At 36.5% G+C, this 16,448-nt stretch overlaps 1 protein-coding gene across 1 annotated transcript in view; it reads right to left on the bottom strand.

Moving 5' to 3' along the window:
* Positions 1-16,448, bottom strand: part of BMS1 (BMS1 ribosome biogenesis factor) — a 47,221-nt gene that overhangs the window by 18,177 nt on the left and 12,596 nt on the right. Inside the window, exons 9-13 of the mRNA XM_008696225.2 lie at positions 16,004-16,143; positions 13,770-14,515; positions 13,456-13,557; positions 12,579-12,736; positions 5,633-5,714 (exon numbers count right to left, since the gene is read on the bottom strand). Of these exons, the coding sequence (XP_008694447.1) occupies positions 5,633-5,714; positions 12,579-12,736; positions 13,456-13,557; positions 13,770-14,515; positions 16,004-16,143 (1,228 nt within the window). The remainder of the gene's footprint in view (positions 1-5,632; positions 5,715-12,578; positions 12,737-13,455; positions 13,558-13,769; positions 14,516-16,003; positions 16,144-16,448) is intronic.

Here is a 16,448-nt window from a genome sequence, read left to right as displayed (position 1 = left end):
TATCAAAATATATTCACCATTAGGATGCCAAAAATTATAAAATACTGATGAAGGAAATTAAAGAAAAATAAATGCTCCTGGATTAGAATACTCAATATAGTAACTAAGATTCTCCCCAAACTGATCTATAGGTTTAATGCAACTCCTATCAAAATCTCAGCAGTTTTTTTTGTAGATACAGACAAGCTTATTCTAACATTTATATGCAGTCACAAGCCCTAGGATAAACCAATCTTGAAAAAGAAGAATAAAGTGAGAGGAATCACTCTACCCAGTATTAACGATTACTATGTAACCACAGTAACCAAGATAGTGGGGTATGGGTGGAAGGACTGACACATGAATCAATGGAACACAAGAGAACCCAGAAATAAACCCACACAAAGATGCTCAACTAATTTTTGACAAAGGTGAAAAAGCAAATCAATGAAATAAAAAGTGCTTGAGGACTATACACTTCAGGCAAAAATATAACCCTTAACCTAAACCTCACACCTTATAAAGAAATCAAAATAGAGGTGGCTGGGTGGCTCAGTCAGTTAAGTGGTCAATTCTTGGTTTCAGCTCAGGTTGTGATCTCATGGGTTGTGAGAACCCCACATGCCAGACTCCACATTCAGTGGGGAGTCTGCTTGAAGATTCTCTCCTTCTGCCCCTACTCGCATGTATGCCCCCCCTGAAAGAAATAAATCTTGAAAAAAAAATCAAAACAGATTGCTGCCATAAACAGAAAATAAGAGTATAAAATTCTTAGAAAACAACATAGGAGAAAATCATCAGGATCTAGGAATAGAAAATAATTCCTAAACTTGACATGATCCCTAAAGAAGATAAATGATAAATTGGGCCTCATCAAAACTAAAAGCTTTTGCTTTGTGAAAGGCACTATTAGGAAAATGAAAAGACAAGCTACATACTAGGAGAAAGTATCACAAACCACATAGCCAATAATGGAATAAAATATATAAAGAACTTCCAATATTCAACATTTAAAAAAAGAAGCCAATAAGAAAAAGGGCAAAAGACATCCATGAACATTTTATAAAAGAATACACTGCAAATAATAAAATGTGGCAAAAAAATGATAAAATGCTCACCATCATCAGCCATCACGGAAATATAAAATGAAACCACAGTGAAATACCACTATTAGACTGGCTAAAATAAATAACAGTGAGGACACCAAATATTGGCAAGGATATGAAGAAACCAGATCATTCATATTACTGGTGGAAATATAAAACAGCCCAACTACTTTGGCAGTTTCCTATAAAGCTAAATATGCAATTACCATACAACCCAGCAATTGTATTCTTAGGTATTTATCCCAGAAAAATAGGAAGTTCACATTTATATAAAAACCTGTACATAAATGTTCACGGCAGTTCAATTCTCAATAGCCAAAAACTGGAAACAACCCAGATGTACTTCAGTGGGTGAATGGTTAAGCAAACTGCTACATCCCTATCAGGAAATACTACTCTGCAATAAAAAGGAATAAACTACAGTCACATGCAACAACTTGGATGGATCTCTCTAGGGAATTATGATGAATGGAAAAAAAATGAATCATAAAAGGTTACATACTGTATGATTCTGCTTATTTAACATTCTTAAAAATTATAACATTATAGAAATGAAAAACAGATAAGTGGTTGACAGGTAGGAACTTGGAGATGGGTAACAGCAAGGAGCTAAATGTGTTTAAAAAAGAGCAATACGAGGTATCCTATGGTGATGGAAATGTTCTGTATTGTAACTGCTTGCAGATACATAAACCTACACGTGATAAAATAGCATAGAACCAAATACACACAGACAAAACATATGAACACAAGTAAAACAGGAAATCTACATAAGATCAGTGGGGGCGCCTGGGTGGCACAGCGGTTAAGCGTCTGCCTTCGGCTCAGGGCGTGATCCCGGCGTTATAGGATCGAGCTCCACATCGGGCTCCTCTGCTATGAGCCTGCTTCTTCCTCTCCCACTCCCCCTGCTTGTGTTCCCTCTCTCGCTGGCTGTCTCTATCTCTGTCAAATAAATAAATAAAATCTAAAAAAAAAAAAAAAAAGATCAGTGGATGGTATCAACATTAATATAAAAGTTGTGGTGTTGTACTATACAGGACACAGAACAATATAGAAGAGACCTCTCCGTATTAGTTCTCACACATGCATGTCAATTTAATTCAGTCTACAATTATCTCAAAACAGGAAGTTTATTAGAGAAAAAACACTACCAACTTTTCTTTTGGAAATAGAAAAGATGATTCTGAAGTTCACATGGAAAAATAAGCAAAATCAGGACAAAGCAAGGATGTCTACTTTGTTTTTTTTTGTTTTTTTTTTTTTTTAAAGATTTTATTTATTTATTCGACAGAGATAGAGACAGCCAGCGAGAGAGGGAACACAAGCAGGGGGAGTGGGAGAGGAAGAAGCAGGCTCCTAGCCGAGGAGCCCGATGTGGGACTCGATCCCAGAACGCCGGGATCACGCCCTGAGCCGAAGGCAGACGCTTAACCGCTGTGCCACCCAGGCGCCCCAAGGATGTCTACTTTGAGTTCTAACCAACACTGCACTGGAAGTTTTAAGCCTGTGTCAAGGCAAGAAAAATAATAAGTCATCCAGATAGAAAAGAAAAAAGTAAAACGGTCTTTATTTATTTTTTAGTAAAACTGTCTTTAATCACAGATCATACATGATGTCTTCGCAGAAAATTCTATGAAATATACAAAAAAAGCTGTGTATAACTAATGAGTGATTTGGCAAGGTTGCATCATAGAAGATTAATATACAAAAATCAACTGTGTTTCTATATATTAACAACAAACAAATGCCAACTGAAATTAAAATCTCATTTAAATATTAATGACAATATGAAATACTTAGGGACACATTTGTTAAGAGATAAGTAAGAACTGTATCCTGAAAACACTGCTGAGAGATATTTAAAAACAAAATAAATGGAGAGACGTACTATGTTCACAAATCAGAAAATTCAGTATTGTTAAAATGTCAATTTCCCCAAAACTGTTTCACTAATTCCATGAAATCCTAATCAAAACAGCAGGGGGCTTTTTTGGGTAGGAATCGGCAAGCTGATTTTAAAACATATGAAAGTGCAAAGGACCCAAAACAGCCAAAACAACTTTGGAAAAAGAATAAAGTTTGAAGACATAAACTACTTAATTTTAAGATTAATTATAAAGCTATTGTTAATCAAGACAGTACAATATTGATATAAAAATAAACAAATATAGGGGCACCTGGATGGCTCAGTTGGTTAAGCACCTGACTCTTGATATTGGCTCAGGCCATGATCTTTGGCTCATGGTCCTGGGAACCAGCCCTGTGTCAGGCTCTACACTCAGTACGGAGCCTGCTTGGGATTCTCTCTTCCCCTCTTCTTCTGCTCCCTCTCTCGTGCTCTCTCTCTCTCAAAAAAATAAGTAAAATCTTTAATAAAATAAAATAAAACAAAACAAATATATGAATGGAACAGAATAGAATCCAGAAATACTCGCCCATATGTGGTCAACCAATGAAAGGCAATTCAGTGTGAGTAAAGGATAGTCTTTTTAACAAATAGCACTGGAGAAAGTGGATATCCACAAGCAAAAAAAAAAAAGAAAAAAAGAAAAAAAAAAAACCAGAAACCTTTGACCCATACCTAATACCACATAAAAAATTAACTCAAAATGGATTACATACCTAAATGTAAACCTAAACCTTAAGAGTCATAGAAGAAAATACATGAGAAAATCTTCATTACCTTGGATGGGGCAAAGATTTCTTGATACACTGTCAAAAGCATAGTCCATTAAAAAAAATTGCCCTTCAACAAAATTAAAAACTTTTGCTGTACAAAAGACACTATTAAAAATATGAAAAGACAAACCACACACTGGGCAAAAATAATTAAAATCACAACTGATAAAGGACTTAAGTAAATTAAATAGATTAAAATACTAGACAAGAGATTTGACAGACACTTCACCAAAGAAACAGATGGAATATAGCACACAAAAATGCTCAATATCATTAGTTATTAGGAAAATACACATTAAAACCATGAGATATCATTCCATACCTAAAGACTGTCTAAAACTAAAATGACTGACCATATCAAGTATTGGCAAGGACGTGTAATAACTGGAAATCTCATTAAGTGCTAATGGCAATACAAAATGGTACAACCACTTAGGAAAACAATTAGGCTATTTCTTAAAAAATTAAACATAACATCTACCACATGATCCATTTAGCCCACTCTGAGGTATGGAACCAACAGAAATGAAAGCAGTTGTTCAAATAAAAACTTGTACAAGAATGTTCACAGTAGCTTTATTTGCAATAGCCAAAATCCAGAAATAACCTATATGTCACCAACGGGTGAACAGATAAACTGCAGTGCATCATACAAGGGAATACTACTCACTAATAAAAGAAATCAACTATTCAGTAATAAAAAGAGACGAAGATGTAACAGGATGGACTATCCCAAAATACTTATGCTGAGTAGAAGTTAGAAAAGAGTACATACTGTGTGATTCCACTTATATAAAATTCTAGAGGGCACAAACTACTCTATAGTGACAGAAAGCAGATGAATGGCTAAAAGCAGAAAAATATTTGCAACCAATGAAGGAGGATAAATATCCTTTCAAATCAGTAAAAAAACACATTAATATCTCATTAGAAAAATGAGCAAAGAACACAAAGAATTCAGCAAAGAAATGCCATAGGCAACATACCTTAAATATTCTCACTTATTAATAATCAAAGGAATGCCAGTTATAAATATAAGAAGAATATTTTCATTTATCAAATTGCCAAAAATAACATTTTTTTATGGGTAGTATTCAATATTGAATGAAAGCAGTAAAATGTAAGTACTAAGATACACGGCTTATGGGCACATAAATAAGAACGACTTTCTGAAAAACCTTTTGGCAGTTGTGGTTCATAAAAATGACTCAACAATTCCAAGTTTTATGAATCTAACTTATGAAAATAAAAAATGTGATCCAAGAGTTATTTCAAGGTGCTCCAGTGCAGTTATTTATAATATGGAAAAGGTAAATTGCTTAAATGAGAAACTGTGAATTGAATTAGGATATGATAGAAATAAATCGTAAAAATGAGACCTCTGAAAAAATTTAATGATGCAATTTATATAAAGTAAGATTATAACTAGAAATTTTAAAAATCTATAAATGACTAGAAGTAAATAACCTCAAAAACTTAACAAAAGTTTTTTAACAGATGGTGGAGGTTATGATATGACTTTTTATTCTAGATGCTCTACAATGTACACTACCTTCATTATTAAAAAGAAAAATACGTTACTTGAGTTTATTTTTCACACACACAAAAATCCATTTTTAACAAGCACATGGTAAAATTTATGGAAAGCCTCCCACTTTTCTTTAAGGTCCATATCTAATAAGTCAGTTAACTGGGGGAAGAAAATAAGATCATCATAAAAAGAAGAACCAGAATATTACCCATAAACTCCCCCTGTCAGCGTTCTCCAAAGCATTTCACATTTGCCTATTACTTCCAACTTTTAAAGACATGGAATAAAATATAGAGAAGACAGTCTACTCTGAAAAATATGGCACTTTACTTACCATCTTCTGCTAAAATCTTGGCTGCATCTTTATCCTCTTCCCACTTCCCAGTCACAAAGCAATCTCTGATACTGTTCATAACCTTACACAGAAAAACCAGCACTTAGTTGACATGCTCCACTCACTCAACAAAACAATTGAAATTAAGAACAGTAGTAGGTGACAACTTACCTTTAAATACTTTTCAAGACACTTTTTTTTTTTGGAAATTCTCATTCCAAGTAGACATACAAGATATATTAATCTTTAATGTTGATAGTAAAATCATAGAGATAAAAACTTTAATGTCATAATATTAAGGAGTAGATGGGGAGGTACTATTAGCTCACTGACCTTATAAGTAAACAAACAGATATTTACTAAAGCAACTGATTTTCAAAGATTATTAGTATTTCTAAAGCAATGCAGTTAGAGAGCATTTAGAAAGTTGGTTTTACAGAGACGTAAAGGACCTATATTCTAGAAACTATAAATCACTCTTGAAAGACATTGAGGAAGACATAAAAAGATGGAAAGATATTCCATGCTCATGGATCGGAAGAATTAACATAGTTAAAATGTCCATGCTACCCAGAGCAATCTACTGGAAACAGAAAAGGCCCCGAATCTCCAAGGAACTGTTGAAAAGGAAAAACAAAGCTGGGGGCATCACAATGCCGGATTTTGAGCTGTACTACAAAGCTGTGATCACAAAAACAGCATGGTACTGGCACAAAAACAGACACATAGACCAATGGAACAGAATAGAGAGCCCAGAAATGGACCCTCGGCTCTTTGGGCAACTAATATTTGATAAAGCAGGAAAAAACATCCGGTGGGAAAAAGACAGTCTCCTCAATAAATGGTGCTGGGAAAATTGGACAGCTACATGCAAGAGAATGAAACTTGACCACTATCTCACACCATACACAAAAATAAACTCCAAATGGATGAAAGACCTCGATGTGAGACAGGAATCCATCAAAATTCTAGAGGAGAACATAGGCAACAACCTCTACGACATCGGCCAAAGCAACCTTTTTCATGACACATCCCCAAAGGCAAGAGAAACAAAAGATAAAATGAATTTATGGGACTTCATCAAGATTAAAAGTTTCTGCACAGCCAAGGAAACAGTCAGAAAAACTAAGAGGCAGCCCACGGAATGGGAGAATATATTTGCAAATGACACTACAGATAAAGGACTGGTATCCAAGATCTACAAAGAACTTCTCAAACTCAATACACGAGAAACAAATAAACAAATCAAAAAATGGGCAGAAGATATGAACAGACACTTTTCCAATGAAGACATACAAATGGCTAACAGACACATGAAAAAATGTTCAAAATCATTAGCCATCAAGGAAATTCAAATCAAAACCACACTGAGATACCACCTTACGCCAGTTAGAATGGCAAAAATAGACAAGGCAAGAAACAACAATTGTTGGAGAGGATGTGGAGAAAGGGGATCCCTCCTACATTGTTGGTGGGAATGCAAGTTGGTACAGCCACTCTGGAAAACAGTGTGGAGGTCCCTTAAAAAGTTAAAAATTGAGCTACCCTATGACCCAGCCATTGCACTACTGGGTATTTACCCCAAAGATACAGACGTAGTGAAGAGAAGGGCCATATGCACCCCAATGTTCATAGCAGCGATGTCCACAATAGCTAAATTGTGGAAGGAGCCGAGATGCCCTTCAACAGATGACTGGATTAAGAAGTTGTGGTCCATATATACGATGGAATATTACTCAGCTATCAGAAAGAACGAGTTCTCAACATTTGCTACAACATGGACAGCACTGGAGGAGATAATGCTAAGTGAAATAAGTCAAGCAGAGAAAGACAACTATCATATGATTTCTCTCATCTATGGAACATAAGAACTAGGATGATCGGTAGGGGAAGAAAGGGATAAAGAAAGGGGGGGTAATCAGAAGGGGGAATGAAACATGAGAGACTATGGACTATGAGAAACAAACTGAGGACTTCAGAGGGGAGGAGGGTGGGGGAATGGGATAGACCGGTGATGGGTAGTAAGGAGGGCACGTATTACATGGTGCACTGGGTGTTATACACAACTAATGAATCATCGAGCCTTACATCGGAAACCGGGGATGTACTGTATGGTGACTAACATAATATAATAAAAAATCATTAAAAAAAAAAAAAGAAAGTTGGTTTTACTGTTTGTTAATCCAGACTTATTGTGGCTACTTGAAAATATAATTACTTGACCAATGATAATATTCTGACAAAGGCTAAATGTCCTGGATAAGCACAATAGGGCAGAAAGTACTGACAAGGTTCCCAATCTCAGACCTGCTAGATCATCTAGTATATACATGTAGCAGATGCTGGGTGCCCCTCTTAAATACAGAGTAAAACCTTGTACCCAACTGTTTCAGAATCTCTTTCCTAGGGAAACTGACCTAAGACAGCACATGTCATTCACTGACAAGGCTTTAAAAGCACACTTACAGAAATCTTCAGATAGGTCCTGGCTTTCACCTCAATCACATTTTGGTCATGAATCGTGTTTTTCATATAAAACCTCACTCTCAAAGAGCAGCTTTGAGGCTAGCATGATTACAATGGATGCAAAAGCAAATCTGTTCATTCACTCATTTCTTCATGTCTATAATCACTCCCTAAATATTTACTGAATATCTGCTCTATGCCAAGAAGCTTCGTAGGCACTGAAGGATGGCAAACTGTTAGAAGAAAATCCGCACTTTTACGAAGATTAACAACTGACCTAGGGGAACCAAAGACCAAAAAATTAAAAAATAGACCCTCCGTGATAAAAACACAAGAGGGAAGGGAACTTCCTCAACCTGATAAATAGTGTCCATAAAAAACCCACAGCTAGCATCATACTAAATGGTTAAAATTGAGAACTTCCCCCCAAGATCAGGAGTAAGATAAGGCTGTCTCCTCTCACCACTTCTATTCAACACTGTGCTAGACGTTCTAGCTAGGACAATTAGGCAAGAAATTGAAATAAAGGCATCTAGTTTAGAAAGGAAAACTACCTCTACTTATAAATGATATGGTCTTATATATAGAAAATCCTAGGGATCCACTGAAAAACTTTCAGAATAAATGAGTTTAGTGAGGTTGCAAAATACTAGATCAATATACAACAATAAATTTTATTTCTATACACTAACAATGAATATTTGGATTCAAATATGAAATTGAGAAAATAGCTCCTTTTACAATGGCTCTGAAAACTATAAAATACTAGGAATAAATTCAATAAAAGAAGTGCAAAGCTTATACTCTGATAACTACAAAATGTTCTTGAAGATATTAAAGATCTAAATAAATGGAAAGGCATGCCATGTTAATGGAACAGAAGACTTAATCTTGTTAAGATCCGAAGTGATCCCAAGTGATCTACAGATTCAACACAATCCCTACTAAAATCTCAACTGGCTTCTTTGGAGAAATGAAAAAGCTGGGGCGCCTGGGTGGCACAGCGGTTAAAGCGTCTGCCTTTGGCTCGGGGCGTGATCCTGGGGTTCCGGGATCGAGCCCCACATCAGGCTCCTCTGCTATGAGCCTGCTTCTTCCTCTCCCACTCCCCCTGCTTGTGTTCCCTCTCTCACTGGCTGTCTCTATCTCTGTCGAATAAATAAATAAAATCTTTAAAAAAAAAAAAAAAGAAAAGAAAAAGCTGGTCCTACAATATAGAAAACCCAAGGGATCCAGATAGGTAAAACAATCTTAAAAGAGAAGAACAAAGCTGGAGGACTCACATTTTCCAATTTCAAAACTTACTACAAAGCAACAGTAATCAAACAGTAAGGTATTAGCATAAAGAAAGACATAAGTTAGTGAAATACAATTAAGAGTCCATAAATAAACCCATGTATCTATGGTCAAGTGATTTTCATTCAGGGTGTCAAGACAAGGCAATGGGAAAAGAATAGCCTTTTCAACAAATGGTGCTAGGACAACTGGGTATCTACAGGCAAAAGAATGAAGTTGAACTTATCTCACATCAAATACTAAAATTAACTTGAAATGGATCAATGACCTAAATATAAGAACTAAACTATAAAATTATTAGATGAAACATAGGAATGAAGCTTCATGATCTCAGATTTGGCAATGGTTTCTTAGATATGATACCAAACACAGAAACAACAGATATATAAATAAGTTAAACCTCATTAAAATTTAGAACTTTGTTGGGGCGCCCGGGTGGCTCAGTTGGTTAAACGTTGGCCTTCGGCTCAGGTCATGATGCCAGGGTCCCGGGATCAAGCCCCACATCAGGCTCCCTCAGCAGGCAGCCTGCCTATCCTTCTCCCTCTGCCCCTCTAGCCCCCCCATCCCACTTGTGCTCTCTCTCATGTGCTCTCTCTCTAATAAATAAATAAAATCTTTAAAAAAAATTTTTTAATTTTGTACTTTAAAGGGACAGAAAAGACAACCTACAGAACGGGAGAAAATATTTGTAAATCATGCATCTGACAAACTGAATATATAAACAACTCTTAAAACTCAATGACAAAAAAAAACAAAACCACAATTTTTAAAATGGGCAAACCATATGAATAGATATTTCTTCAAATGGCCAGTAAGCACATGAAAAGATGCCCAATATCATTAGCTGTCAGAGAAAGGCAAATCAAAACTACAATAGAGATACTACTTCACACCAACAGAACGGTTATCATAATAACAATTTTAAAAAAGGTAACAACTAGTGTTGGTGAGTATGTAGAGAAATCAGAAGCCTCATACACTGCTGGTGGGAATGTAAACCTGTGTAGCCACTTTTGAAAAGAGGAATGGGGGAACGTATGAGGGAAAAAAACTGTTTTCAGTAGTCATATTAATAGTAACAATGTGTAATGTTATTCTGACACTATTATGTACATAAGTGGGGTAAAGCAAATGAGTGATTATACACTTTTCTAATTTCATCATCTTCAGAGTCAAACAGAATTAATTCCCCAGTGGAAAAACAGAGATACAAATGTAAAATAAAAGAGGTTAAATAAGAACTCTGTGATTCTGAATCTGAATTGGAAATAACTGTATGAATTCTAGCTCTGGTCACTGAAAGGCCTAGAAACAATGACCAATCCACAGCAGTGCGTATTCCTATGCCTAGATTTTGATGCTGAAATACCATTTTGTACTAAAAGATATCAGGACTTCTTATGTCTGCTTCCAAGTCTGGCATCAGAAATGTAGACAATCCTGGAATACCTCATCATATTTGATGGCAAAGAAGCAATCAAAAACTAACAGGATCACATCAAAAGAATTTAGGAACCAACTTAAAGAGACGGAAATGGCCAGAAATGGGATAATATGAGTATCCATAAGGATAACAAGTTCAGTGGAAGGAAACACTCAACATTAAATTCTGTGAGTTCAAAATGATACCTAAAAAAAAAAAAGTCACATCTGGAGACTCATTCTGAAAACTAACAAAAAGAATCAAGTATTTATCCTGCTTATATGGAACTGCATAACCAAATAGTAGATGAGGGGAAGTTTCTCTTTATAAGTATTCCAGATAATAAATAAAGAACAATTTGAACAGAATCTCACCATTTTATAACCTTGATAAGTTAATGGATCTAGGCATTGAGAATCAACAGATCTTAACATTGTAAGATGATTTTATGTGCCTCCTAATGAACAAACACCACCATCTAGGAAGCAGTCTTCCCAAATAAAAATCAAACCTAAATCTAACCAAATTTCTAGATGTCCTGTCCATAGGGTAGCTACAACCACATGGTTATTTAAATTCTAATGAATTAAGATTAAATAAAACTAAAATAAAATTAAAAATTTAGTTTTTCTGTCTCACTAGCTACACTTAAAGTACTCAACAGACACAACTGGCCACACTGGACAGCTCAACGATCTATAGCTCATTTCCATCATCACAGACGGTTCTGTTGGCATTGCTCTACACCATTTTACAGGAAATACAGAAGACAGGAGCCTGATACACTGCACATAAGGATGCAATGCAATGCACAAAAACCAGAACATGAGAAACTCTAAACATCAAACACTTAGCTTCTTAAACAAATAAAATATAAGGGGAAAAAAAAAGAGATGGATGGAGGGGACTGTAGATTAAGAGACTGAAAAGGCATAGTGAAAAATAACCCCCCAAAAATCTGATAAAACTAACCTACAGTACAAACTTGGAAGATGACATTATGAAGAAAAGTAGGAAATGATTACCATAAGAGTCCTGGTTCCTTCCGCAGGGAGGACAGGACTATGACTGGGACGGACACACGGTGGTTACAGGGGTCCTCACCTAGTAATCCATGAACTTAAACAGTTGTTTTTATGTGGTTTTCTATAATTTGTATGTTTTACTGCAAAAAAAAAGTTACATAAAATCTCATAAAGTGCTTAAGTGCTACTCAGCGAATTAAATTAAGTAATTTGATCAAAAGAAGCCAGCCTTAAGAACGTCAGAACACTCCAGAAGAGAAAACTGAGGGGCAAGAGGTCTAAGATGGGATTAAGCCTGGCGAGTTTGAGAACTCAATGAATTCCAGTGTAACTAAAGAGTGGTGAGCAATGGAAAAAAATTCACCAGCGTCATGGATTTTTTTTGTTTACAAATAGTAGAAATTATAAATGTTAACTCAGGGACATGAGGTATATCCTAGATATAAAACACAAAATATTTCTAATCTATGAAAATTTATATGTAATGCTTCAAAATAAAGATCAATACCACCATCCACATTTTCCATTTCTTCATAACTTAAGCACACAGTCTGCCTAAACTCAAAACACATTATTGCTTAGGATCCAGTCCAATATCTGGGGGAATGTCCTATTATCTCACAGAAATGAAAAGCTAGTAACAGGCAGGAAATACTGAAATCACATAATCTTCTTTTAGAACAATTCCGTAATTGTCTCAGAAGTCAAACATATGATTCATATTCAGCCTTACCTCCTCTAAATCCCAATCATGGGGCGCCTCCACATGAAATCTGGAGCAGTCTAAAGAGTCAAGCTTATGCTTACATTCTCTTGAAGGCTGGCTGACACGAAACAACCCTCCAAGTTCTTCCCTGGTATCACCATCTTCTTCTTCATTATCCTCTGTCACTAAAGAGACCACCATGATGAAAAAGTGAGAACAAATCTTCACCCTAAAGGACCTGGAACTATAGATCCCTGTTTGTGGTAGGTATGGTGGTGTCCCTGAGCACATCAGCTACAGACGGAGAAAAGGCCAGGGAACTACTGCTCAGTGTGTCTGGAGGATTTACGCTCTCCTACAAGAAAGCAGCAAAGAGTTCAGTGAGGAGACAGAAAGCTGGGGGCTATGAAAAGAAAAGGTATTTAAAGGCAGAGCTTTTAATTAGCATAAAGAGTTTCTCTTGAACACTGCTGAGTCTCTATTCACTAAGAGTACTTAGGCAAAACCTGAATGGAAACCAGTACACACCAACCCTTCAATTCAATGCTCCTAGATCCCATACACTCCTTTGGCCTTGTTCTAATCACACAGTAACTGGGGACCACAATATAAAATGCACCCCTCTGTTCTTTTCTGGCACTAAATTCTACCCAAAAAAATGTCCTGAAGGACTTCGTATAGAGGATATAAAATCACATAATGGAGAGTATTCTCACCAAAAATTTTACGGCAAACCCATAAGCTGATGATTAAAAACATCCACTACATATAAACTATGACAGCCAAGGATATCATATGGATTTCAAAATACCACCCAAATCCTCCAACCATTTTCCTCATCTCCTTTCCAGAAAACAGTCTAAGAAACTAAAATACTTCTAGATCTGAACCAGAGCTCTCTTACCTGTGCCATAAATAAGCTTTCGAAGGTTTGGAGTTGCTTGTTGCTGCCTCAGAAAGGCCTCAGCTGCCTTCCTGGAAAGGTCTTCCTTCCACTTGAGGGCGCCTGAAAGGACCAACGTCAACATCGGTTAAATGTGTTTATCTGTCCTTTCTGCCTCAAGCTCGCTGCTCATTCATCCTCAAATCTTTTTGACTGAAGTATCTGAAAAGCTAACAAAATCTCCAAAACAGCAGGCTCTCAAAAGTAGACAGTCTATTTGTAGAACATTTCCAGTGCCAAGTTTATAACAACAGTTACGTTAAATTTAAGCATACCTGAAGTTTCTGTGGAATAGCTGTTTTCTTCCTTGTAATCTTCTTCCTCTTTGAGTAAGTCTTCCACATCACTGGTCTCATCAATTAAGTTCTCTGACCCCAGTCTCTGACCACTGGCCACTTGAGAAGACTTTGGAAACTTTTTTCTAATAACCTCTTCATTTTCTGAATCCTCTTCCTCTGTACTGAGAGAGGAGCTTTCTTCAGTTTCATCTTCAGATGCAAATGCTTCTTCAGCTGTGCAATGGCCTGAATCTGAAGTGGTGAGGGCTGCTTTCTCCAGATTCAAACTGTTACTCAAACCATTAGTTTGTAAAAGTCCTGTTTTACTACCATCTCCAACAACTTCAGATTCCGAAATATCCCTCTCCCCTGCAGGGGGATCCTCTTCTTCACTGCTTTCATCGGCTTCCTCTGCTTCTCCTTCTTCCTCTGAGCTCCTCTCAAGGTCATCATCACTGTCAGCAAATGCTGGCAAATCCACCTCAAGGTCTTCCATCTCCTCCAGTCTCTGCCGTTTGACACTTTTGCCCGTCGCATACACCATATCTGTGATTTCAGCATCTGCCTCCTCTTCTGTTTCGTCATCACTACAGCTATTGTTCACCCTTTCACTTTCAGACATTTCTTCATCATCCTCATCATCAGAATCTCCAGACTCATCTTCTTCGTCTCCAAAAATGGCTTTCCGACGCACTCGACCAGTTTTCAAATCCATCTGCTTTTCCTCTTTTGGCATCCACTGCCTATATTACCAAGTAAATGCAAAATAACTCAATTTGTACAGTAATTGGCTACTCCAGACATGGCAAGTCAATACTTATGCAAACAGAGTATCAAGGAATGGTTTTAAATAACATAGCATAGAAAGGGATGATCTGATAAATACTGGAATAGATACTAAGCAAACTCATGCACAGTTCCCTAACAACTTTCTTCAAAAGAACTTATAGAGGGGGTGCCTGGGTGGCTCAGTCGTTAAGCGTCTGCCTTCGGCTCAGGTCATGATCCCAGGGTCCTGGGATCGAGCCCCACATCAGGCTCCCTGCTCAGCGGGAAGCCTGCTTCTCCCTCTCCCCCTCCCTCTGCTTGTGTTCCCTCTCTCACTGTATCTCTCTCTGTCAAATAAATAAATAAACTCTTAAAAAAAAAAAACTTACAGAGAATAACGAGGTACCTTTAAAAAACAAAAAGTCTAACATTAGGGAAAAATTGCTCTAAAGGGAAGTGAGTGCTTGATCAATCTTTTAGAAGACTGATCATTTCCAAGCTTGAAACAGATGATCTTTAAATGACTGATTCCAGATCCAAAGCAAGGAAAATGCAAAATTAAGCCTGGAACATCTCGTGTCAGAAAGCCAGAAGTGCTCAAAGGCTAATGGGAAAGTGCCAAAAGGACAGAGGAGACAGAATGAAGGGACAATCTAGGCATCAGAAAGAATGCTAGTAAAGGGATAATAACAAATGGAATTTTTAAAAAGTCAATTAGTCAACAATGGTATTAAAATAAAGGGGTGGAGGCGAGAGTTTCCTGTTAAAGAATGCCAGCTAACATATTAAGAATACTGTACTTAACTATGATCTATACCATCTGCTAATTAGAGGGCAGCAGATAAATTTTTCCAAAACATTTTCCTTTGTATACATTTATAGTAAGTTATAAACTAGATAATTTCAATCATTTTCAGACTGATTTTTATTGGGACTCACATATAAATCACTAAATAAAACCAAAACACTCATTAGTGTAAGATACACAAATTCCCAACCAAGAGTAAAAATAATTCAAATAAGCTACACGTTAGTGGATACTGACCCAGGACATACTACAACACAATCTAAAGAAAACAAGATACGTAGCTTCTCAATAGCTACCGGAACAAGCTTTCTTGTCTGTACTAGTATTCGGCCACTAAAAGAAAGCCAAATGGCCTTCGGTCTCCTAAGAAACCAAAAGCAACCTATAGAAAACATTTTGTGATATCTAAGGAATATTCTGGGTCTGCCAAAAACTGAATCCTGTATAATATTTCAAGGATACCTCCATGTAAGGTCACATAACTGAAAAGCCCTCAGAAACATATATATATATATAAAGCAAAGCATCGACAAAAAAAAAATCCCAAAAAACCTGGAATGAATCCCACCAAAATGTGTCCTGATGGCAGAATGATAGGTGATATAATCTTCTGTAATATATTTTCTTATGAAAAACAAAAAAATGGCAAACTTACCCTTGATTATCTATATCCTCTGACCCCAGTGGTTTGGAATCAGAAAAAAGTGTCACTCTACTTGAAGCCATCTTGGCATCAATAGTGGAATGGGTGGAAATGAGACTCTGTACCAGTTCATGGGTGGGCCTCACCTCATCCTGTCAAGGCCACCAAGAAAGGGAAAGTGAGGAACACACAAGAATTCTGAAGAGACATACTGGTTTCAATTAGTTTCTCAAAATTATCCTAAATATAGTTCCTTAAAACATTTCTTATTGCCTCAAAAAAAAAAAAAAATCTTAAAGTCTAAAATTGACCTCTGTCTTCATTAAACTTTTCCAAAGTTCATGAAGTATACAACCTGGTAACCTAACTACTTAGCCAGAAAAACCTTAAGTGCCAATGTTCCACAAAACATTTAGCTTGCCCAATAAAATTCCATCGCAGAATAAAAAAATGAAAA

Source organism: Ursus maritimus, unplaced genomic scaffold, assembly GCF_017311325.1.
Source record: "Ursus maritimus isolate PB19 unplaced genomic scaffold, ASM1731132v1 scaffold_7, whole genome shotgun sequence".
NCBI classification, from domain to species: Eukaryota; Metazoa; Chordata; class Mammalia; order Carnivora; family Ursidae; genus Ursus; species Ursus maritimus.
The sequence above is the reverse complement of the archived record's forward strand: the minus strand, read 5'-3'. Positions and strand labels throughout refer to the sequence as shown.